Below are 23659 nucleotides of genomic sequence, written 5' to 3' on the forward strand. Positions count from 1 at the left end.
TGGCCTGTGACGGGGGTGGCGTTTATTGTGGGATAAGTTTATTAAACAAGAAACCACCACCCCCTCCCAAAGCGAAATCCCTTTGCATAAACAAAGAAAGGCTGGCGGTCTCAGGGCGAAGGGGAGCTGCGAACAGTGAAGAAGTCTCTGAAGGAGCATGATTGCAGAGTTAATCTGTCCTCCAGTGATACAGGCCAGCCACAAAGCCCCTGCAGAAAGGGCCTGCGCTGTAATGCCTAATCAAGTCTGTATCAAACTAAATAATGCTGTAGCGTGAAATTGGAAGCCCAAGTCAAAAAGCACTCCCCAGCCTGTACTACAGGATAAGGCAATTAAGACTCTCTCTCTTTCTCTCTCTCTTTCTCTTTTTCTTTCTCCCTGTTGCCCCCCCCCTTCCTTTCTGTCTTACACTCTCATGACCAGGCTCTGCTGCCATGCCTTTGTGTATATGTGTTAGAGAGGTGGAAATGCTGCGATGCATCATGATGCTTTGATCTGATTCAGCAGCCTTGACTTTGGAACGTTATAATTGATTGTAATTGATTATAATTTTATAACTATTATAACTGAGCTGCTTGTTTGAGCATAATTAGTCCTGTTTAATTAGATTTAGTGCAGTGTGTGAAATGTTGAATACAAATCATTGGATTCATAATATATAGTATATATGATAGTATAATGATACCACTTTATCTGTTCCAACTTATTTTGTGTCGCAGAAACTTCTTGAAGTATTGTGATATTATATTTTTTGCCATATCGCCCACCTCTAGTTGTAATATGACATCTTTAACCCCATAAAACCCCAGGCTTATTATATACTAAGGCTTATTGTTCAGTAACTACAGGGGACCTCAAAGCAAAAAGGCTTGTAGAAGTGTGTAAAACTTTGGGCCCTTGCCTTTTAAGGGATTAATTTGCATATGGAACTGTAATTAACTTTGTAGAAAAGAATGGAATTGTGAATTTTTGTTACACAAACTTAAACTTAACCTTGTGGTCTTACCATGTCCTAAAATTAACACCATACTTTAGGTGGCTTTTTGTTCAGACATGATGTCTGCCTGCCACAGTGGCACACAGTGCCTCCCCTCGAGTGTGTTTGACCAGTGCAGATCAAAAGTTATGTATCTATGCTAGGTAGGGATGCACAATCAGAATCAGCAGATTTCGGCTCAAAACACAAAATTGGCAGTCGTTCAGCTTATCTTATTTTTACAGATTTTACACTTGTACCAAAATGTCTTAGCATAATTATGCGTTACTCATAGTGCTGAATAGCCAGTTGCCTCAGTTTTGCCAATTGAAGGTCAAGTAAAGACTGAAAAATCGTACACTGATTGCTACGAATTGCAATCCCTATTGCTGGTGGTATTAATGTACAATCGCATCACTCAACATATTCAAAAGTTCAAATATGTTCATGGGAAGGAATACTAGTGTTTTGCTGTGGTTTGCATGAAATAAATCATTAAATAAATAATGCCTTTTTAAACCAGATGTAAATTAGTCTTAACCATCACTGGGGGCTATTACCACAGTAACTCAATTAACCATCACTGGGCACAGGCCTCATGTAAACTTAAAAGGCTTGTTTTCATTGTCTCTGTTCCACTAGTGTGTAAATAGACCCTACAGTCACATTAGTGTATTCACCGCATGTTTAAAAGTAAATCTGAATCACACCAGAAGAGTCAAATCAAATAGAATCAATTCATTGATAAGTTCCTATTGTTATTGTAAATAATAAATCAAATTGTTTTGAGGTTATAGATTTACACCCCTGAGTGTGTGTGTGTGTGTGTGTGTGTGTGTGTGTTTGTGTGTGTGTGTGAGAGAGAGAGAGAGAGAGAGAGAGAGAGAGAGGGAGGGAGGGAGTGTGAGAGCTGCTCTCTCCTTCTCTTCCGTTGATGGTGGTATTGTTGGTGGTGCTCGGAGCACATCTATTTCTGGACGCTCCCTAAAGATGCGGCGCTCCTGTGAGGCCGTCCTCCTCCTAGGTCAGAGCCATTCAGCTAAGCTCACTGCTCTCAGCCTGCGAGGGGGTGTAAATGGGGTTGGGGAGGGGGGGTGTTGTTCACCCCCCCTTCGCCGTCCCATCCCGTCCCCTTTTGATGGCATCATAGCGGAGAGAAGGCGATTATGGGCCGGTCCCCAGCGAGCGGCACGCTCAACCCGTGTCACACTCAATGACAGGCACACACAACCGACATGATTTAATCACGCCACCAGCACCTCTTCCCTTTCTCACTTTATATCACCCCCGCTTTTTGCGTCACCGTCTCTCTCTCTCTCTCTCTCATTTTCTTGACTTTGTTTTTGTGTCTCTCTGCCCCTCTCTCTTCTCCTCCTCTTTCCCTCTCTCTCACTCTCTCTAGTGTGTTTTATGTACAAGCTGCAGGTATATTGGAAACATTTTTCCTCTCGTCTTTGACAAGTGAGAAGGGCGAAAAACAAATTTCACATCTAAGGGTGCCTTGACTGTGTTGTCTCCTTTTGAACACGACATACTGACTGTTGTTTGCTCTGCGTGTGTGTTATTGTGTTTGTTTGCTTGCTCGCTGGGTCTGTATGTGTGAGCAGGAGTATATATTCTGTTGAAAAGACAGGTAGGCATTTCAGACACACTCCAGGCTTTGTGTATTTATGCATACTGTACATCACCTTCGTAGACGCTGGTAAGGATGGGTGATACGGACAAAATATATCGTGGTAGTTGTAGATGTTTTCATAGTACCCTTATTTTCACAAAATCTACAAAACGTCATCTGACCTCTTGCTGGGGTTTTTTTTTGCATGTAAGTTAGAAAACTATGAACACTCACTTCAGTAGGTATTCAGAGATATAGCTGCAATAAGACTGTGCCTTGACTCAATGCTAATTGCTGCAGTGATAATAACACAGTGCTACAAACTATTGAACGGGAAGTTATGAACGTATGACATAAATGATGTGACAAACTCTGAGACATAGCCTGATAAGCCCCAAAGTTCTGAGTGTGTGTGTGAGTGTGAGTGTGTGTGAGAGAGAGAGAGAGAGAGAAAGAGCAAGCTGCAGAGGAAGAGGGAGAGGGGACACTGTAGCCAGGGCTTTCCTCAGGAAAGGCCTGCTGGAGGCAGGAGCCAGCGCTGCCTCGCTCTGCACCGCCAGGAATGTGCCATGTGTGCACCATGGGGAAGGAAGTGTGAGAGATGGAGAATGTGTGTACGTGGGTTCGTGTGTGTGCACTGTCCCCACACACGTACATACACACTTGACTTCAGAACCCGCTGACCACTGACCATGAGTTGTCACAGCTAAATGACAGACGATGCTGTGTTAATGTTATGGTTTTATTTAATCCTATTCATTAATGTTTTATATACAGTGCTTTAAATCTGTCTTGGCAGTAATTCTAATGTTAGAGTTTTTAAACAGATAAATGCTTACTGCCCAGATGAATATATTTACATATCATTTTCTCAGACGCCTAAGACTTTTGCATGGTACTGAATATGCGTGTGGGTGTTGGTCTGGCATTGAATTCTATTCATAATTTATTCTGCTTTATTCGATACTGTTATACTGTATTCCACTGTGCTACATTGTTGGACAACACAGTGTGGAAATGCTGCTGTTGTGATTATACTGCTACACCGTGCTATTATGATATGCCTCACAATGTATTAGAAACACACTAATAAATCAATAATGTGACCTGCTTAAATACTGGCCTGCATTATTGCTGGGAGTGCACAGTGATATCAGTGTCATATCGCTATCAGCAGATAATTGTTTGTGATTAGCATCAGGCAGATGTTTAGATTTGACTAAAGTTTAGGTGACAGTTCTATGCAACTTCAGACTTTACTAACTGTATCAGAGAGAGAGAGAATCAGTCAGCGTTAAAGAACTGCTCCTCTTGTTTTGCAGTGTGGGTGCTGTGTGCGTGCCGTCAGTGAGAGAGGAAATAAAAAAGGGAGATAGGAAAAATGAGAGAGAGAGGAGAGGGATAAAGAGAGAGATGCAGTAAGCTCCATTCTTGGCTCTGGTCATCCAGGTTCTCCCAAGAGCATGAAGCTAGGCTGCCTGAGGACAACACATCACTGCTCTAACCTCTCTCTTTTTCTCTCTCTCTCTCTCCTCCACCCCTCCCCTTCTTGTCCTTCATTCTTGAGCTGTGTCCATCTCTCAGACTCACTGGCCTGGGCTGCTGTGTGTGTGTGTCTGTGTGTGTGTTTAGTGGCAGCAGCTGGACGGCTCTGCAGGCTTTTTGGAGCAGTGTTGTCCTCTGAAAGCTGGACTGGAGCGTCTGCACGCTGGACCCTGTCGGTCTTTATTGTTTCTCTTCACCGTGTAAGCCTTGAGCTGCCCCCTCCCCAGCTCACTACTGTTTCTGGCCAGCGGCACTGGTTTGTCTTTTTTAAGGCTGTTTTGTGCGGCGGAGCGGTTTCAGCGCTGATAAAAGTATTTGGTTAATCAGCTTCCCTCGCCGTCCCCTTGCTCCAGGCTTGGAGGACAGGCCGTTGACGTTGATGCCCTCAACCCCCTCCCCGCTGTCCTTCCAGCCCCCACCCCCAGGGGAACAGGCTTGGACTGAAGGATTGGCATCATGCTTGCCCAAACTGGGCGCGTGACAGAGCTATGAGACACCTTGGACATCCAATGGAAGCAAGCCCAGGCTCTGTGGGGGTGGGGCCATGGGCGGAGCCTGGCAGCTGCAGTCCGTCCAGCAGGAAATGCCAGCGCCACCCTCCTGGGCCGGCCTCCAAAGCCTGATTGGGCACCGTGACCCAGTTCAGTGATAAGGGGCTCTATGGCTGCCCAGGCGTCCGCGTAGAGCTCAACTGCTGCCCTCGGCCATCCCGCTACAGCCGAGGATGTGTGCGTGTGCGTTTGTGTGCTTATGGTTGTTGCAGTGAATGGAGGTGGGGCATATGCAGTTAAGACAAATGTCTAAGAAAATACTGAGACACTGTGACATACAAAATAAGAGTGCACCGATCCCTCTTTTTCTCTCATGTTACAGATTCTGATATCTGAACTGATCTGTTTTTTATTTTTTCGTTCTGTTTAAAATCTGCAAATCGGTATGGTCAAGAGTGTATCAATGTTTCTGAATCCCTACACGCTGTTTATGTATGAGAGAAACAACTATTGTATTCAAATCTGGGGTTGTGATATTTACGACATATTAAAAAAAGGAGAAAAGGGCCCATATCAGCACTTTCCCATCTTGAATTTTGTTTTGTTTTTTTTTGGTTTGTTGCTTTGTTTGTTTGTTTTGTGTATGTCAGGAGGACCAATGCATTTATGTATGTCCATGTATTCGGCCTACAGCAGCTCCTCAGCTCCTCCCGTGTCATGTGAAAGTTAAAAGGAGTGTTTCTATCCAGACTTCTTTTTAAATGTGGCACAACTAAGAGAAGGCAATTAAAACAGAAGTCATTAACGTGTATCAGTGTAAAAGGCACAGTAACAAAAACAGCCTGTTAAATTCTGTGGGCTAAAGAGAGGTTGGAACAGGATCATGTAAAAATGAATTGTGCCTGTTTTTGGTGTATAAACCCACGCAGATGTCATAAGTTGATCTCAAGAGGGGTGGGGGGGCTTTGGGGATTACGAACACTTTAATACAGCAGAACTGTTGTTTTATTTTGGGGTCAGTTTTCTTTAATAGTTTAGCAACACAGCAAGGGATGTCATTTGTTTAGGCATCATTTGCGCTCATCAAAACCCTCTTAAAAAATGGTTGTATTTCTGGGGCCTTGCCTCATTCATGTTCATATATATGTGTATGTGTATATATATATATATGTGTGTATGTGTGTGTGTGTGTATATATATATATATATATGAAATATATGACCAGATAGGATTTGGATAATGCACTGTTGCAGTGTGACAAGAAATCATGTAAAATGTGAACCAGTCTCTTTAAAAAGGTTTAAATTTGGTGCCAGTGCAGATCCAGTATATCAGATTGGTGCATCACTGATACAAAACAAAGGAGGTAGATATAGGAAAAAGGGAGGCTGAAGAAGAGTGAAGGGGAAGAGTCATGAATCCTGTGTGAATGTGATCAACTGTAGTGTAGAATTATGCCCTTTTGTGGTCACTGGGAGCTGAATGGAAAGAGGTGCTGTATGACCCTGCTCTACTGGCCGCAGCACACATGATGCAGTTTAATGTTACTGCAGCAATGCGCTCTGGCCACAGCCCTGCCTGATAGCCACTGCTGTGGTCTACAGACTGCTGTTTTGGTTGCGCAGGCATTATGCACTGCTTATGTTGATGTGGTAGTCTGAGCCAAGAGGCTGCAAATTTGTATACATTCGCCCTATGTACATTACATTTGTTGCATTGTCATGTAACAGTGTTTATGTGTATCTGTCAAACAATCAAACAAATGAATAAATGCATTTGCTGCATGCAGGTGTACAGATGAGAAAATGCACCAATCCCACCATTCAGATGTTCTGTGTGTTGCTGTTCAAGTCAATGGACTAGTTAAGGAGCACGCTATTGTAGGGCAACTTTTAGAAACCTACATACATTTATAAAGGTTTTATTATAAGGTTTGCTTTCGTCAACTTTGATGTGAAGTTGTTAGGTGACCTTCATTTCTTTTCTGACTTTGGGTTGTGTCAGGCCCCTTTTTTCGGGTGGAATAGCATAGCATGTTATAACAACTGACTTTAACATCACAGTAACGTGCTGATGATGTGATGGTGTAAATCTTGTATTTGTTAAAATGAAACTCACGTAAGGACCACAGAATATCCACTTTTGTTCAACCAGTCTGACATGACTATGTTATGTCACTGTGACATACACTGAGCTACAAAGTCTATGTCAGTTGTCATGAAGGGCTTTTGTAGGTGTTGTGTAGCCTTATGAACATTACAGTTAAGTGTTACTGTTGTCTGTGTGGGGCCATTTGTGTGTGGAATAGATTGTGAACTGTGTTGTGTTCATTATGTTCTTACTGAAAGGTGCATGTTTTCATATGCTGGTAGAAAAAACGTAAAGAGCAATTTGGCCACACAACCATTTTGTGTGTGTGTGTGTGTGTGTGTGTGTGTGTGAGAGGAAGAGAGCGAGAGGAAGGGAGAGAGAGAGAAGAGCGCTCAGGTAAGCAGGACCTCTCTGCTCTGCAGTAAGATGGCGGTGTCCCTGGAGGCCTGTGGGCTCGAGTGCCTGGAGACCGAGCCGTGCGTGTTTCCGTCACTCTGCCTGCTATTAAAAGCCATTAAGCCATGCAGAACAAGTCAGACTTTTATCTTTTATTAATTACCTGGAAACGAAAGACTCTCTCTCTCTCTCTCCCTTTCTGTCTCTCTCCCCCTTCCTATCTCTCTCTCGTTTTCTCCTTGGCGGGACCAAGCCTGAGTGTAGAATGACCATTAAAGCATCATTAACCCAGAAAGATGGCAGTGATGGACAGTGTGCTGTATTACTTCATCCCTCTCCCCTGTTCTGAACCACGGCCCACTCATTAGCCCAGTGCTTCTGCGCGAGCTGTAGTTTGCATCTGATTGCTGTGGTTAAATGCTAATTGCCCATCCTAGTGTTTTGCCATTGGGTTCAATGGAAGCAGAGGCCCATAGACTTATGCTGGCAACTCAAACCCAAGTTTGAGATAGAGCACTAGCACAATGACACAGGCTGCTCAGGCAGAGACATAACAAACTACGAGCTTGCTAATGATGTTATGTTTTTTATGTTTTTTTAAAAAAGGTGGAATAGCACATTTGAAATCTTTTAGAAAAGCAGTCAGCTTTCCCTGAACAGCTTTTTCTATAAAGGCTACAAAAACGAATGCTAGCGTTTATAAATGTTTATTCTTATTTTTTATACAGGGCTACAAAAAACAAATACTTTGAAGGTTCCTTATGGTAATGCAGGTTTGTTGTGACAGTAGCCATTATTGTTTCACCTTTTACACATAAAACTGGAAGCGAAAATGATCATCACATTTGAAGCCTGTTTACAGGCTAGGAGTAAAGAATAGATCAGTTAAGAACATGTGGTTTGTGGAAGTGGTCTTTTAGCCAAATGGGGTTAAGTTACTTGCTCTCCACATCTGACAGCAGAGTTCAAGCCCAGCGCAGGGAAACACTTGTTGGGCTTCTTATGCTACATTCCTGCCTATCTAATTTCAGCACTCTGGCCCTGCACGTGTAAAGTAATTTGAGCCATTCTGTCATCGCAGCACTTAACAATGACCCTGTTTACACCTGGGCACTTTATGCATCTTGAGTATCAGGATTATATCTAGATGAGGCCAATCCACATAAAGATGTAAGTGTAGATGCACCCAAGATGCATTTAAAACAAATACTGATCACTCAAACCACTTCAGGAAGTGCTCTGAGAGTATTTGAGCCACATTAGAGCAGTATAAACGCATCCGTCTCTCCCAAGACACATTTGACAACCAAACCTCCTCCCAGTACAACTGAAACTCCTCCCAATCTGAAACTTCACTGGGCATGTGATCCAAGTCTGTGAGGATGCACATGGTTGGGACTGGACAAAATAAATGTTTAATAGCAATATGGACAGACACTACTGTGCAAAACAAATAGATAAACAGTTGGTGATTGGTTGCCACGTAATGAGCAGATTACTGGAGATGCATTTGATTACTAATTGCTAAAATCTTATTAGCATACAATCCAGATTATAGTCCTATTAAGTGACCAGGTGTAAACAGGGTCAATGTGTTTGCTGTGCAAAATTCATCTTGTGATAATAATTAAAATACGATTTATCACACAGCACTAGACAAGAGCAGATCACACTCCCTCCTGCTGTGGTCTGGACTGCAGGAATGATCAATCTAGTGTGTGTGTGTGTGTGTGTGTGTGTGTGTGTTTGTGTGTAGCCGCAAGCTTAGGCCTCGGCCCGCAGATCTGCCAGCGGCCAGAGCGTTAGGGAAGTGGACGGGTCCCTGACTGTGATGCGTTTTGGTGCAGAGGCAGCCATTGGCCCTGCGTGGGAACATTCTAATGAGGGGGCAGAGCCACAAAACCACTCGCTGGTGGACACCAATCCCAGTGAGCCACAGTGCAGTTTTGTACTGACAAAACACACACACATATAAACTGGCATGAACACCTAGACACGAGGGTATGAACCTATTCAAATGCATGGGCTCAAACACGCACAGGGCACACACACATACACACACACACACACAGAGCTGCAAATGGGGGGCTGCTAATGGCTTCCAGTGGGAGAGAGGGAGAGCAGGGTTTTATCCCTTAAGTGTAGAAGACTTAATCAGACAGAATGGCCCGGGGCCAGTAGCAGGGCTGTGTAGCAACGCCCCTCCACACACACACACACACACACACACACACACACACACACACATACACACACACACACACAGACATTAGGTATTCTGAGACTGCTTCAGCTGCAGACGGCCTGCAGTGGAGTGGGGCCCAGGTGAGACTATCCCACAGTGCTCGCTCTCTCTCTCTCTCTCCCTCTCTCCTTTCCTCCCTGTCTCTATGTCTCCCTCTGTCTCTTTTTGTTTCCCTCTGTTTCTCTGTTTCTCTGCTCGTCTCCCTCTCTGTTTCTCTCTCTGTTCTTCAGTCTTTCTTACCTAGTCATGCTCTTTTTTCTGTCTTTCTATCTCTACTGTGTTTCTATCTCACCCTGTCCCTCCCTCCTTCTGTGTTCCTCACTCTCTTTTACTCTCTCCTTTCTCTGTGTCTGTTTCTCCCTTTCTTTTTGTTTCCCTCTGTTCTCTCTCTGTCTGCCTGTCATTCTCTTTCTCTCTCTCTCTCTCTCTCTCTCTCTCTCTCTCTCTCTCTCTCTCTCTCTCTCCCTGCCTGTCTTTGTCTCATACTCTTTTTCTATCTCTCAGTCTCTCCCTTACCTTTTTCTGTTTCTGCCTTTTTTTTGTGTCCATCTATTCTCTCACTTTGTCTGTCTGCCTGCCTGCCTGTCTGTCGCTTTCTCTCTCTGTCTCTCCCATCCACCTCCCTTTCTTTTTCTCCCTCTCTGTTTCTCTTTGACCTTCCTCCTTTCATTCCTTCTCTTTCCCTTCCTCTTAGTTTCCTATTTCTCTCCCTCCTCTCTTTCTCTCTTTCTCTGTCTCTGGTTTGCCGTCTCTCTTGCGCCCTCTCTCTCTTTGTCTCTCTCTCACCCTCTTGTTCCCTTTTTCCTCTGTGCCTTTTTTCTCTCTCTCTCATTCTCACTCTCCCTTTCCCTTCTCTCTCTCTCTCTCTCTCTCTCTCTCTCTCTCTCTCTCTCTCTCTCTCCCCTCTTTGCTCCTCTCTCCATCTGTCAAACAGTCATACTTACACACTGGTCCACAGCGAGACTCCATTGTAATGTCATTGGAATTATGTCTGCATAATGCTCTCTCTCACCCCATCCATTAGGCCCTTTGTCTCTCATTCAGATTTATATTCAGCGATGCTGTGCTGGCACGACTGTTTAAATAACAATCACTATCTCCTCTCTCTCTCTCTCTCTCTCTCTCTCTCTCTCTCTCTCTCTCTCTCTCTCTTCACTGTGGTGGGGCAGCTGGGTGAGGCCTGCCTTTGAAGCCTTACCTGCAGCGGATAAGTGTGTGGGGTCTCACTGTGGCAGACAGGGGGCCAGTGTGTGTGTGTGTATATGCATGCTCATTAGGGGCCCTCATAGTGTTACAAACTTATAAGCAGAGTGCTTCTTTTTTCTTAGGTCAACAAAATACTTTTTTTTCCCCATTAGTACTAAATATTACATGCTACAAGAATAATGATGCTTATACTGATCCTCAAAAGTTTAGAGTCATTGGTTTCAGTTATATAAAACCAGTTGTTGCATATATATGTACAAAGAAAACAGTTAATACATTTCTAATATAATATCACTCTGTACAACTTCATAGGTTGCACATTTGCAGGAAGATAGAAAAAATGTATTCTGAATGATTATGATGATTATGAAATAAATGAGAAAGCTGTACAGCATTAATAATGAAAATATAATAAACAGCTCTTTCCAAATAAAAATGATCCAGAATGCAATTATATTTGTAAATATATATTAATATATAATTACCATATGCTATTTTTCAGATAATAGTTCCTTGTAGAAACATGAAATATTGAGTAAAGCATTTAAAAATATCTTCTGAGATCTAATTTATAATATTTGGATTTATATTTGATGCATAAGTTATTTCTGAATAAAATAACAATTGTTAATATATCAAGTAATTTCCAACTTTTGAACAAATGACATCCAGGATTAAATGACACATTTGATCTGGCCGCTTGGATCACCAAGCCAGTGAATCTTGTTGCAAAAGAAACGTTTGTAGGAACATGTTTATCATACACTCATAAAAAATACGATTTCTCAAGGGTTATTTAGTAAAGACAGTGGTTCAATATAGAGCCATGAACATTCAAAGAACTGTTTGCATGCTCAAAGGGCTCTTTACATGGTCAGATTGATGGAGAATGTGTTGTATATGATTCTATATAGAACCTTTTTGAAAATGGTTCTATATACACTATATGGACAAAAGTACTGGTACTATAGGATAGGATGCTGCCGTTGCAACAAGTCAGTTTGTGAAATTTCTTCCCTCTTAGATATTCCACTATCAGCTGTGAGTGGTATTATTGAAAAGTGGAAGCATTTAGGAATCACAGCAGCTCAGCCATGAAGTGGCAGACCATGTAAAGTTACAGAGCGGCGCATAGTGCATACATGTTGCCAGAGCTTTTCTGACTGAATAATTGCAGAGTTCCAAACCTCCTCTGGCATTAATATCGGCACAAAAACTGTGTGCTGGGAGCTTCAGGGCATGGGTTTCCATGAGCAGCTTCATGCAAGCCTGTGGAAAAGCAGTGGAGTTCTGTGGAGTGACAAATCACGCTTCTCTGGCAGTCTGATGGACGAGTCTGGGTTTGGCGAATGCCAGGCGAACAATACCTGCTTGACTGCGTTGTGCCAACTGTGAAATTTGGTGGAGGAGGGATGCGATGAGGTTGTTATCAGGGGTTGGCCTAGGCCCCTTAGTTCCAGCAAAGGGAGATCTTAATGCTTCAGCATACCAAGACATTTTGGACAATTGCATGCTTCCAACTTTGTGGGAACATTTTGGAGAAGGCCCTTTTCTGTTCCAGCATGACTGTGCCCCAATGCACAAAGCAAAGTCCATGAAGGAGTGGCTGGGTGAGTTTGGTGTGGAAGAACTTGGCTGGCCCACACAGAGCCCTGACCTCAACCACCTTTGGAATGAACTAGAATGGAGATTGTGAGCCAGGCCCTCTCATCCAACATCAGTGTCTGACCTCACAAATGCTCTTCTGGATGAATGGGCAAAAATTCCTACAGACACAGTCCAAAATCTTGTAGGAAGCTTCCCAGAAGAGTAGAAGCTGTTACAGCAGTAAAGGGGGGACCAACTCCATATTAATGCCTATGGATTTAGAATGGGGTGTCATAAAAGCACATGTAGGTGTAATATGTAGATGTCCCAATACTTTTTCCATATAGTGTAGCACCAAAAGGGTTCTGCTGTTGTTGCGATGTCAAAAGTAGTGTTTTTGATATTAAAGGTGGGTATTGGTTAATAGGTGAAATTTCCACTGGTCTGGCAATTGTTGAAAGGGAACAGAAAAGTGCGAGACAAACCCGTGGCTAGTGGGCAGTAGACTGTGGCTGCGCCTGTATAAGGTGAATGTCTGAGGCGTGTAGGTGTTGTATGCATGAATGTGTGTTCATTGTGGGCCACTGCACCCTTGTTACATTGCTGGAAAAGCATGATCTATGGCTAAATGAAAGTGTTCATTTTTTAAAAAGTTAAAGTGTATTCCCTCGCCAGCTGTCCGGTGCTCTTGGTGGCTAAATGCAAGGGCCGTGCCGTTTTTTTGGCACGCTCGTTTGATCCCTCCCCTCCTGCCGTCGCTGTGCTGATTGCCACATTGCCGTCAGCTACAACTGCCGTATATTAGCTCGTGTTTGTGTTTGTGTGTGTGAGACGCTGTGTATGGTAATGTTGGTGTTTAACACTGCTTAACATAAATGCAAATAACACTGCATGCTCATTTCAACCCAGCAGTAATTAAATGAGAAGAAATTTCAATAATATAGAAATAAATTGTGTATGTGAGTGTGTGTGTGTGTGTGTGTGTGTGAGAGAGAGAGAGAGAGAGAGAGAGAGAGAAAATGTAAGAAGGCAGCCCTTGAGGGAGAGAATGTGTTTCTCTCTTTCTCTCTCTCTCTCTCTCTCTCTCTCTGTCTTAAACAATAGTTTAAAGAGAGAGAGTGCCATCCACCCTTGCAATACTGTTAAATATCAGGCCTTCCTTATGAGGGCTGTTTATTAACCCTGCTCTTTCTACACTACACACAGAGATACTTATACAGTTACTCCGATTATAAATGTCATTCAAGTCGTGCATCAAAAATTGCTTGATAGGAAGTAGGGCTCTAATGATTACTCTATACACAATCATTGAATTGATGAATTTCAGTGATGGACACATTTGTATGCGTTTTCAAAGGCTTTTGAAGTATTGGAAGATTTAAAATATCTGTGAAAAACTCTTATTTTCAGTAAAGTATATTGGAATTTTTGAGGTCTCCAAATAAGGATGGGCAATTTGATGTTTACCGTTATCATGATAAATTATGTCACTTTATGTCACAATATACATTTCTGAGCATTTTATGAATATCCTCAGTACTTAGAACACTGAACAACTACATGTTTTATTACAAAGGGCATAATTAGTTCTGTTAAACTGGATATGATTGGATTGAAGTGCAATATAACACTGAATAAAAATGATTGTACTCAGAGGTTTTGATGGTATCTTTTAAATGTAGTGCTTCTGGTTCTTATTTGTCTGTTCCAACTTATCAAACTTCAGAAAAAAGTAAATATCATGATATATATATCATTTATTGAGAAAATGTCTGAGTATCATGATATTATATTTTTGCCATATTCCTCACTCCCACCTCCAAACAGGCTATGTATCGTTTATTATTGTTCAGTTATATCCATTCAGTTTGGAATTAAGCAATTAAACAATGAATCATTAAAATAATTGCTAGTTGACTCATGTTTCTGATCGACAGTGCCGGCCCTAATAGAAAAAGACTGGATATAGTCTTTTGGAAAGTAGTGCTGGAAGATAATCTGTTGCAGAGCCAATATGTAACAGTGCTGGTCAGCGCAGGTCAGAGGCAGCCATTTTGGATCTTGAAATGGAGGCCCAGTGTCAGTTTCTCAGCTGCCTTCAGGCAGTAGCGCGTTTGGCACCAGCTGCTGAGTGCATTAAGAAAAGTGAGGGTATCCAAGGTAACGTTTTAAAGCATACTGTAATCATAAGACCATGTGCACCACTGTATTAAGAATTTACAAGCTAGTGCTGATGCAGGAAGGGCTAGCGTGTAGCGTTCACCACTGTCATTTATAGCGCTTAGAATGGAGCTTGACTGTGAACTACTTATAGCTTCATTAAAGACTCTGCTGGAAAATGGAATAGAAGATTAACATAAACACATGTTCTGGATACATCCAGCCACCTGATAAGCCATGAAATAAAGGCAAGTTAGTATAGTAGGAAATGATAGAAGTCAAATTGACAATTTGATGTAGTAAAAATAAATATGTTCAATTTTGTTTGTAGTTTTCATAGTTATATTATGTATTGAATACACCAGCCCTTTCTTCAGATTGTTAATTATATGTAAGAAATCGTGCATACTGGGCAATCCTGGTCTTGGCCTGTCCGACCTCACCTGTGGCTCCGCCTTCACGTGCATTCTTTTACTGTGTTTCTCCCCTCACTCTCCTTCACCGCGCCCCCCCCCATCACCTTCCTGCTGGCATCAGAGTTCACATTAGCAGTGCTTTGTACACATGGGACATTGTGAGGAATAAATATGAGAAATATATAAATATATCCCCTCCGCTAATGAAGGAGAGCGATTCCCCACAGGAAAATCAGGAAAACGCTCTTATTAGAATAGCATTTTTTTTTATCTCTTTCTAATGATGTTTTTTTCTCTCTCCATTTGTTTCTCTCTCTCTCTCTCTGAGCAGGGCTTCTGAGTTGGTTTCTGGAGATCATAGTGTGAGGTCTTGATATCCTCTACAGAGTCTTTTTATTCAGTCTTTTTTTTTCTAGATGGATGGAGGGCGAGAGGGATGGAGAGAGCTTCCGCTTTGGGAGATATCTATAGTGCAGCACTTCACATCTGGACGGCCCATCCCTATAGCCCCACCTCTGTCTGTCTGTGTGTGCGTGCTCTATTGCCTCAAGACTGCTAACCAAAACACTGTGGGCTTTTGTTAATATGGCTTGATGAATACTTTGACACATCTGGGAACTCAGACATGTATATAGAAATATATTAGTATATTAACCTTCTCTATATAGATGCCCACACTATAAATACTGGCATAAATGTTATGTCTGTCTATAGACATGACAGCTTTTTAAGTGCCATTCTGTTGTATTTTTGTGTATGTGTGCTGATGCATGTCTCACTTGGCCTAGAGTCCAGTGTTAGTAGTGTGTAGGAGGCCTGGGTCTGCTAGTGCCGCTGGCTGTATTGTTTTTAGTCAGGGAGCTGGGCTCAACTGTGTGTGGTGCTGTTGTGCTGTAGCCTGCAGGTGAACAGAGCATGAGTGTGTGTGTGTATTTGGGTGTGTGTGAGATGCAGGGCATTTGTCTAGCGTAACCCCCTACCTCCTCCACACTCCCACTCTCTCTCTCTCTGCCTGACTACACTCCAATATCCCTCTTCTAATGAAGCGGTAAATAGGGGATGAGTGGCGCTCTGATTGGGGGTAATTTAGCGTTTTTCTCTTCCACTAGGAAGATGTGTCTTCAGGAATTTAACGTCCAGTTTGTTAGACAAAATTTAGGCTAAAGTGACTTTTGGGGGACGTTGGAATGCTTGAGTTGGGTTAGAACTCGTTATCAGTGCATAATATCATTTGGATGTGTTGCACCAACACATGGAAATTGTCTCTGCCATTCTGGGGCAAAATACAAGTCAGTACAAGTGTAAAAAAAACAATACATCACGATGTAAAAACATGCATTGTGGAGTTGAACAGTATCATGTGTAACACTCTCAGCAAGGAAACCTGCTTCTCCATGACAATGCTAGTTTATGCTAGTGCCCTTGTGAGATTTGCATAGAACATTTTTGGCTGTTCTAGATTAAAAACAGACATTTGAAGTTTGTAAATGATGTTCTATGTTTTATTTGAAGCTTGTGACAGACATATTAACATATTTTACCTTGTAGCAGGTTTACAGTGACTCGAAATACGTTGATCAGGCTACCACTTGAATTCTCAGTCAATGATGCATATCTAGGACTCCCAGGAGGCCTGGAGTGATGTTTCTTGGTTCCACCTATGAGAAATCAAAACGTGATTGGTTGATTTCACTATCAGTTCCTAATTATGTTATGTTGTATGTGGTTAATCTGCAATGTTAGGTCTTCAGTTCAGCTCCTGAAGTCCTTATCCTTTGGAGATGGTTGGTTTGCTGTATCTACCTGGAAAGCACAGGGAAAAATTCATGCTGATTGCATCATTTTCTTTAGGCGTTTAAAGTATTTACCTCTTTTGTTTCCAACCTAGGTGTTAGTTGTCGTTTGAGAGATGGACATAACTAGCTCCTCTGTTTAGGTGAAGCCATCAAAAATAATTCTTGTTTTATGCAATATGCAAAGTCACCTTTTTCAATTACAGAGTCAGTATTTTTGTTTAAAACTATTGTAGGCCATTTGTTAAGTGTGTTACATCAAGAGTTGGCTAGTGTGTTTTAATATGTTGTAAGGTTAATTGCAGTCATGGTATGTATTGATATAATCACCTTTTGTCCACATCATGCAGCTGTAACATGTACTAATAGTGTTCAAGTAGAATATAATAATATTCGAAGTATGTAAGTGATCAGATATAGATTCTGTGAGTCTCTGCTCAGTGTCTATTCCTAGCATTTGGGTTCTGGTAGCAGTAGCTGTGTATGTGCTTGTGTGTAGCCCACAGTCCAAGACTTTACAGACTAAAGGGAGCATACCAAAAAGCCAGGGGGAGGCAGGCCCAACCCAGCACAGCAGAGAACAAGAGAGCGAGATCTAACCAGAAAAGCCAGCATGGTGCCTTTCCCGAAAAATAGTACAGCGCAGTGTCTGAGCAGCCAAGCCAGGCCAGCAGAGGAGTTACAGAAATATGGACTGTGATGCTTTCTGGGAGTATTGTGTGAACATCACTCCTTCGCACACACACTACATTTACAGCAGCATGCAGCCACAAAAGCTGAATGACCTGTAAATCCAGAACACAGTGATACCATCAGTAACAGTAGAGAGTCAGAATCTTTTGTTAGCCAAGTACAACATGTACAGGAATTTGTCTAGGTGCAGCTGTCAACATATTTCACTAAAAAATAGACATATACCTAAAACACACCATAGAGATGGTATACAGTAGAGGGACTATCATGATGAAGTGCATCACATTGTTACAATATGCTTTACTGAGGAAGACTCAACAACTGCATGTTTCATTAAAAGAAAGCATAATTAGTTCTGTTTAACTAGAATTAGTGTTGTGCAGAATTTTGTATTGATAATTTTGATAGTATATTTTTACAAGGCACTGTTGGTTTATTTATGTCTGTTTTAACTTATCAAACCTCAGAAAAAGTAAATATTGCATATTTTTCATTGTGCACGTCTTAAAGCATTATAATATTTGTCATATCTCGCATCCCGAACACAGCCTATTCTACAAATAGCGTAAAATGTGACCAATGGGTAATACATTACATATGTATTTACAAAGTTGTGTACAGTTATAAAGTACGTATACACAATATGTACAGTTAAATATGAGCAGAGGGAAATATTCTGTACATTTGCCGTAGGTGCATTAAAATGCGTATGTGCAACTGATTACAGAAGAGGAGTGTGGATGCTTATTTAGGAGGATTGTAGTCTGGGATATAATCTAAACATATAGGCCATTGTATTAGTAACACCTACAACATAGGTACACTTTGTAAATTTAAGCTGCTGTCTTTAGCCCATCTTTTGCTGCACAATTTATCGGTCACCCTCTACCCCATCCAAAGGACCACCATAGGAGCACTGCTGACCAGATATTATTTAGGTGATGCACAGCAATGACAAATAAGTTAACATCACTTATACATCTACAGAGAGCACACTTCTGCACATTTAAATGTACAATTACTGTTTTTGCTAAATTGAACATAATGGAAAAAAAAGACTTTTATATAAAACTTTTACAATTTTATTTTTTCAAATATGTAAAACAAATAAATACAAAATGTGCACTAAAAATAGCAGAAAAAGCCATTTAAGTGTGCTCTCTGTAGAGGATGTGTCAACTTATTTTCACTTGGAAAATCAACAAAACATGCAGTTTGACTGGGGATGTTTAAACTTTTGCATATGACTGTATAGAAAGAGGTTTAAACGAGTGTCCTCAGAAGAGGCCTGCTGTTATTTCTGGGCAGAAGCAGCCTGGCGTCCTGTGCTTACGATGGCCAGCCGCCCTTTCAGAGCAAACACACAGAAACCTGTTAGCGTTGGCTCTGCTGTGGAGTATGAAGCTGGAGGAGGTGTTGGAGCTGAGTTCACACTGACTGCCCTGCTGAGCACGGACTGGGAGACAGCGCTGCACAGAGGAGCCCAGAACACACACTCTGTCCTGCGCTGTGTGTGTGTGTGTGTGAGACAGCGAGAGGCAGAGAAAAAAGAGGCCTGGTGTATGTGTGTAATTAAGGCACTGATAATGTGGAAGGAATGTAGTATGGCTGGCAGAGAGATGGTGCAGTTTACACCCGCCCCCCATCCTTCCACCTCAAAATCAGAGCAGGAAGTGGTTTTAGTGTCTGTAGTGCTGTCCAGCACCAGCAGGAGCCTATCTGACCACAACTTCCTTTACCCTTTACCCAAAACGGAGTAGCAGAGCCTTTCCTTTAGCTCCTCTATCCTTTTATTCAGAGGGAAAAATCAGCCAGTTAAACATGTAACTCCTATCTCTTATCCTGTTTCTTACTATCTCTCTCTTGCCCTCTCTCTCTCGCTGTCCCTTTTATTTTCTCACTTTCTTTCTATGTATCTTGCCCTTTCTCTTTCCCTCACCCTCTGTCTTGCTATTTCTCTCTCTCTCTTTCTCTCACCCTCTATTTTGCTATTTCTCTCTCTCTCTCTCTTTTTCTCTTACCCTCTATCTTGCTATTTCTTTCTCTTTCTCTCTCTTTCTCTTACCCGCTATCTTGCTATTTCTCTCTCTTTCTCTCACCCTCTATTTTGCTATTTCTCTCTCTTTCTCTCATCCTGTATCTTGCTATCTCTCTCTCTCTTTTTCTCTCACCCTCTATCTTGCTATTTCTCTCTCTCTTTCTTTTTCACTCTCTCTTTCTCTCACCCTCTATCTTGCTATTTTTCTCTCTCTCTCTGTCTCTCTGTCTCTTTCTTTTTTTCCATGAAGGTCCATTATATAGCGTATTTGCTATTATTATTTATTTAAAAAACAAAGTTATAAATACACTGTGTTGCACAATTGGGAGTTTTTAATAATCATTTTAATGTAGAACAACCTCTTTTTGAAGGTTCAATAAAAGGGTGTCCGAAGTCAATATCTCTTTCTCTGTCTCTCTATCTTCCTGTCTCTCTCCCCCTTGCTCTCTTTCACTCCGTCTCATGCAAACCCCTCTTTAACTCTAATCTTCCCTTCTAGTAGCGAGTTTGATCTCTTAATGAGTATCTTCACCCCCTGTGAAGCTCATTAGTGATAGTCATCTCCTCTGCTCTCCCCCGAAATCCTCAAAGTGGACGTCGTCCTTCGAGTTGTGCTGAAGCTTTTTTTTTCTTGCTTCTGCTAGTTATGCTGGTGCAGAAATTGGGACAGCACAAAGCATGCTGTTTATTGTTTAACCCTATACACTGCAAACTTTATTGTTCAGTTATTAATCTTAGCTTCAATAAATTATGTGGTGACTTCAATGAAATTAAAGTATAAAGCTATGAGGAACTGAAAGGTGAGCCCACATACGGTGCGCAGCATAAGGGGCTAATACAAATAAGTTCAATTAGTCTTGACCTGTCTTTCTTTTTAAACTTTTTTTGCATATGTCTTTGTGCATTTGTGTTTTTGTTAGTTTACGGTGCTGAGGTGGCTGTAGGGGGTTTTCAGGAGGGGAGGGGTGAGAGCTGTAGTGCTCATTGTGTCCTGAGCACTGCCGTATCCTGTTTGTGTGCCAGTGGGGCTTCCTTCCCCCCTCTATACCCAGGAAAGCCTTCATCATCACATTCCTCCTCTGCTCTCATCTCTCTGCCGCTCTTACCTGTTTTTTTGCACCTCCGAAATTAGTACAGAGGGGAAACAAAGAAAACACACCCACGTGCAGCCATATACACACACATACACACACACACAGGCACTCAATAAAGCCTTTGATGTACATCCAGTAATCAGATACAACACATGATAGATGCATTATACGGCATCATTAACGTGGTGCTCTCCTGAAAACAATGCTGTTCAACAATGCTGTGTGTACGGAAGTATGTGCTTCAGTTACAAACACGTTCTAATGAAATGTGTGGCTCAGCTACAAATAGAGTTGGATGTTATTTGGAATTTGTTTTTTCCGATGCCGCTGTTTTGATTAAACGAAACCTAAACAATTGATACCTAAACCTTTTTTAATTCAAAGAAGTAGTATTACCGAGTCAGGAGAAATAAACACGATAAAATATGGTGTGCAGTATTGGGTGCATGCGCTGTTGTTGGTCACCCTGTAAAGCCTGACATTATAACTTAAAGTCAGTTTGGGTCTGTTTTCATGGGAGTTTTTAGATCATGCCATATGTCTTTTACATATTAATGTCACACACACAAGCTCAGAAAGAAGGTCTAGATCAATGTTTAGGTCTCAAATGCAAAATCAACAATATACTGATGAAGATATGATGACAGTAGTAGATAATTCACTTACATCCTCACAAGATGCGTCCTTCACTAAATTTTTACTGAGTTCTCTGTGAATACTCTTTCAACATGCAGTCATCATCTGCTCAGGGAAGGGGTCTGAAGCTCAACCAATGTCACAGAATGTTTTTCCGCATGTTGTGTGCATTTGCACATTTTCTACCAGAGAGGTCTCCAAATCCCCAAAACTTACAAAGTGCAGCTTTAAAAAAGTGGCGAAAGATAATTTACGTTTACTTCACAGTTGACTAAAATTTGTTTTAAATAAATGGAAGCTTGTAGGTGAAACAAGCCGAAGTAGTACAGTTTCTAGTCGAGATGGCACGTCATCACTTTCTTTTCTGATACTGATGCTGATACCAACCTGCCATTTTTTTTAAATTAGCTGTAATTAAAATCACTTTTCAATTTGTAGTTTTTTTAAGTATTCCTATAGTCTTTGAGTGTCCTGACATTATATTTTTGCCATATTGCCCACCCCTAACTGATGTAAATGCATGAAGAGAATTTAAATGAGAAATCTGAATGCACAAAAAATAATTCAGTAATTAATTTCTAGTAGGAACACAACAAAACTCTAGCTCTGCATACAGTCTGATGCCTAACTGTTTCTGTCTCTCTCTCTCTATTTCTTTCTCCGTAGCAGTGGACGAGGCAGAGTCGGCGGAATTTACAAGTAGCTGGGACTCCTCTGCTCCAGCAGGTATGTACACACACACACATGCACACATAATAGTGGCATGGTGCTTCCCAACCAACACTCACACACCACCTTCAATATGTCTCCTCAGTGACTCCAGTGCTCCTCTATTGGACGCCCCTCTGCAGCCCAATCTCTAATATCAATTCCACATGGCCTGTAGCCCTGCGCTCAGAGGGAGGCCGAGTAATATAGAGGGCTGGAGAGAAAGAGAGAGGGAGGGAGATTTTCATTGGGCACAGGAGGACAGTGGCCAGGTGCACGATGGAGCGGAGGCTTCCTGTCAGAAAGTTTTTTGCAGGGAGTTCGAGCACGGACGTATACGTTCATGACTTATGGGTTCCTCTCCACTTGGCCTGCCTCGCAGGCAGTGAGCAATCTGTTTGGCAAAATCTCAGCAGCCCTGATGTGAATTGTGCCTCTGTCTGAAGCTCACATGTTACTTTTCTATCTTTATCCTCATGCGAAAATTGAACGAGTTCAAAATACGTTGCAACATATTCTGCTGCATTTTGGAATACAGCGAGAATGTGGTGCAGCTTATTCCTTTTATGGGTCCCATGAGTGCACGCCTTCTCTTCCAGAGCAATGTATAGTGTGGATGCAAACTTCTATAAGTGAAGCAAGTGAAAATGTGCAATATATTGCATGTTTTCACTTAAGGTCATAGTTACCTGAAAGTAACCTGATCATTGGAGTCAAAAGTTACTCCAGTCTACTTGTGACTAGACTAGTGGGATCCAACCGTGGTCCAGGTTGCATAAAACATCTTAAAAAGTAAAATCTGTCCTTAAGAAAACCCTTAAGGGGGCAGTTAAAGTTAAATGATTTGCATAAGCAGGCAATTTCCTTCTTTAATCATACTTTCATTCTTCATTCTTACTTTTTTCAATAAGCTTGTCACATATCTTAAGTGTACATTGCTTTACTGAGCCCTAACATACTGCTATGAAAGAAACTCTTCTTGGATTTTCCTTATAGTGACATAAAGGACATACTCTATACCAACATATTACACAGTTAAATTTTAAAATTTGATTGCCCAGAAGCTTAACTGAAAGAATTAGCTCAAAAATATTAGCCTCAAAGTTATGCTCTATAGGAACAATTACATTTTTAAAGGAGAATGAATGATGATTCAGTCGTAGAGTTATAAATAGTCATTCAGAGTGGTTTGGTGTGCACTGTAGAGAAACCTACTGGTGATAGGAACAACAAAACAAGTGAAAATACATGCGTCTTCTTAATATGTTTTAATATGTATGGTTGGTGATGGTACAACAGTGGTAAATATGGAAAAACAATGTTTTCTTTGGGCACGATTTCCTTACAACGCCCTACATGTACCTCTGGTCTGGTTCCCGTCACAACCACTGCGAACAATTCTGGCTCACTAAGTTACTCTACAATGCACCATTTCACATCAGACTACCCTGAAAGACTGTTTACACCACAATGATTGAATTATGCATGCATTTTGAAATATCAGTGGAAATTCAAAGTTTCCCTTTAATAAACGATGTGGATGATCAGAGAAATCTGCAGTAAGACATTTAAAAGTTAGCCCTACCTAAGGAAAACCTTAAAGATAATTTATGCAACGCTGCTCTAACAGCCCTTACTGAGTCGGAGTCAGTATGATAGAGCAGGGAGAGCACGAAAACATGCAACCCTGCATAATCCAGGACCAGGACTAGAGGCCACTGGACTAGACTGACTCCTTATACAGATTTTAGCTTCGACCTCCAGTCTCTTTCTGTCTGCTGAACTCTAGTGGTGAAAGAGGCCTCTATTGCATCATGATTACAAGGGTAGCTTCATGCAGGACTGATGCTTTTATGCCATATCCAACTGATCCGCATGCAGGCACTCTCTTTAAAGTTAAACTCTGTGTTGTCGGGCTGGATTCGAAATACCACCCAGGCCAAAGTGGGATGGGGTGTTTTTTAAGCGA

The 23659-nt window shown here is 41.7% G+C and overlaps 1 protein-coding gene across 1 annotated transcript in view; it reads left to right on the forward strand.

The window, feature by feature from the left end:
• Window positions 1-23659, forward strand: part of znf423 (zinc finger protein 423) — a 193731-nt gene that overhangs the window by 12791 nt on the left and 157281 nt on the right. The window contains 1 exon segment of the mRNA XM_036584852.1: window positions 21649-21708. Within this exon segment, the coding sequence (XP_036440745.1) occupies window positions 21649-21708 (60 nt within the window).

This window comes from Colossoma macropomum, unplaced genomic scaffold, assembly GCF_904425465.1.
Source record: "Colossoma macropomum unplaced genomic scaffold, Colossoma_macropomum, whole genome shotgun sequence".
Lineage (NCBI taxonomy): Eukaryota > Metazoa > Chordata > Actinopteri > Characiformes > Serrasalmidae > Colossoma > Colossoma macropomum.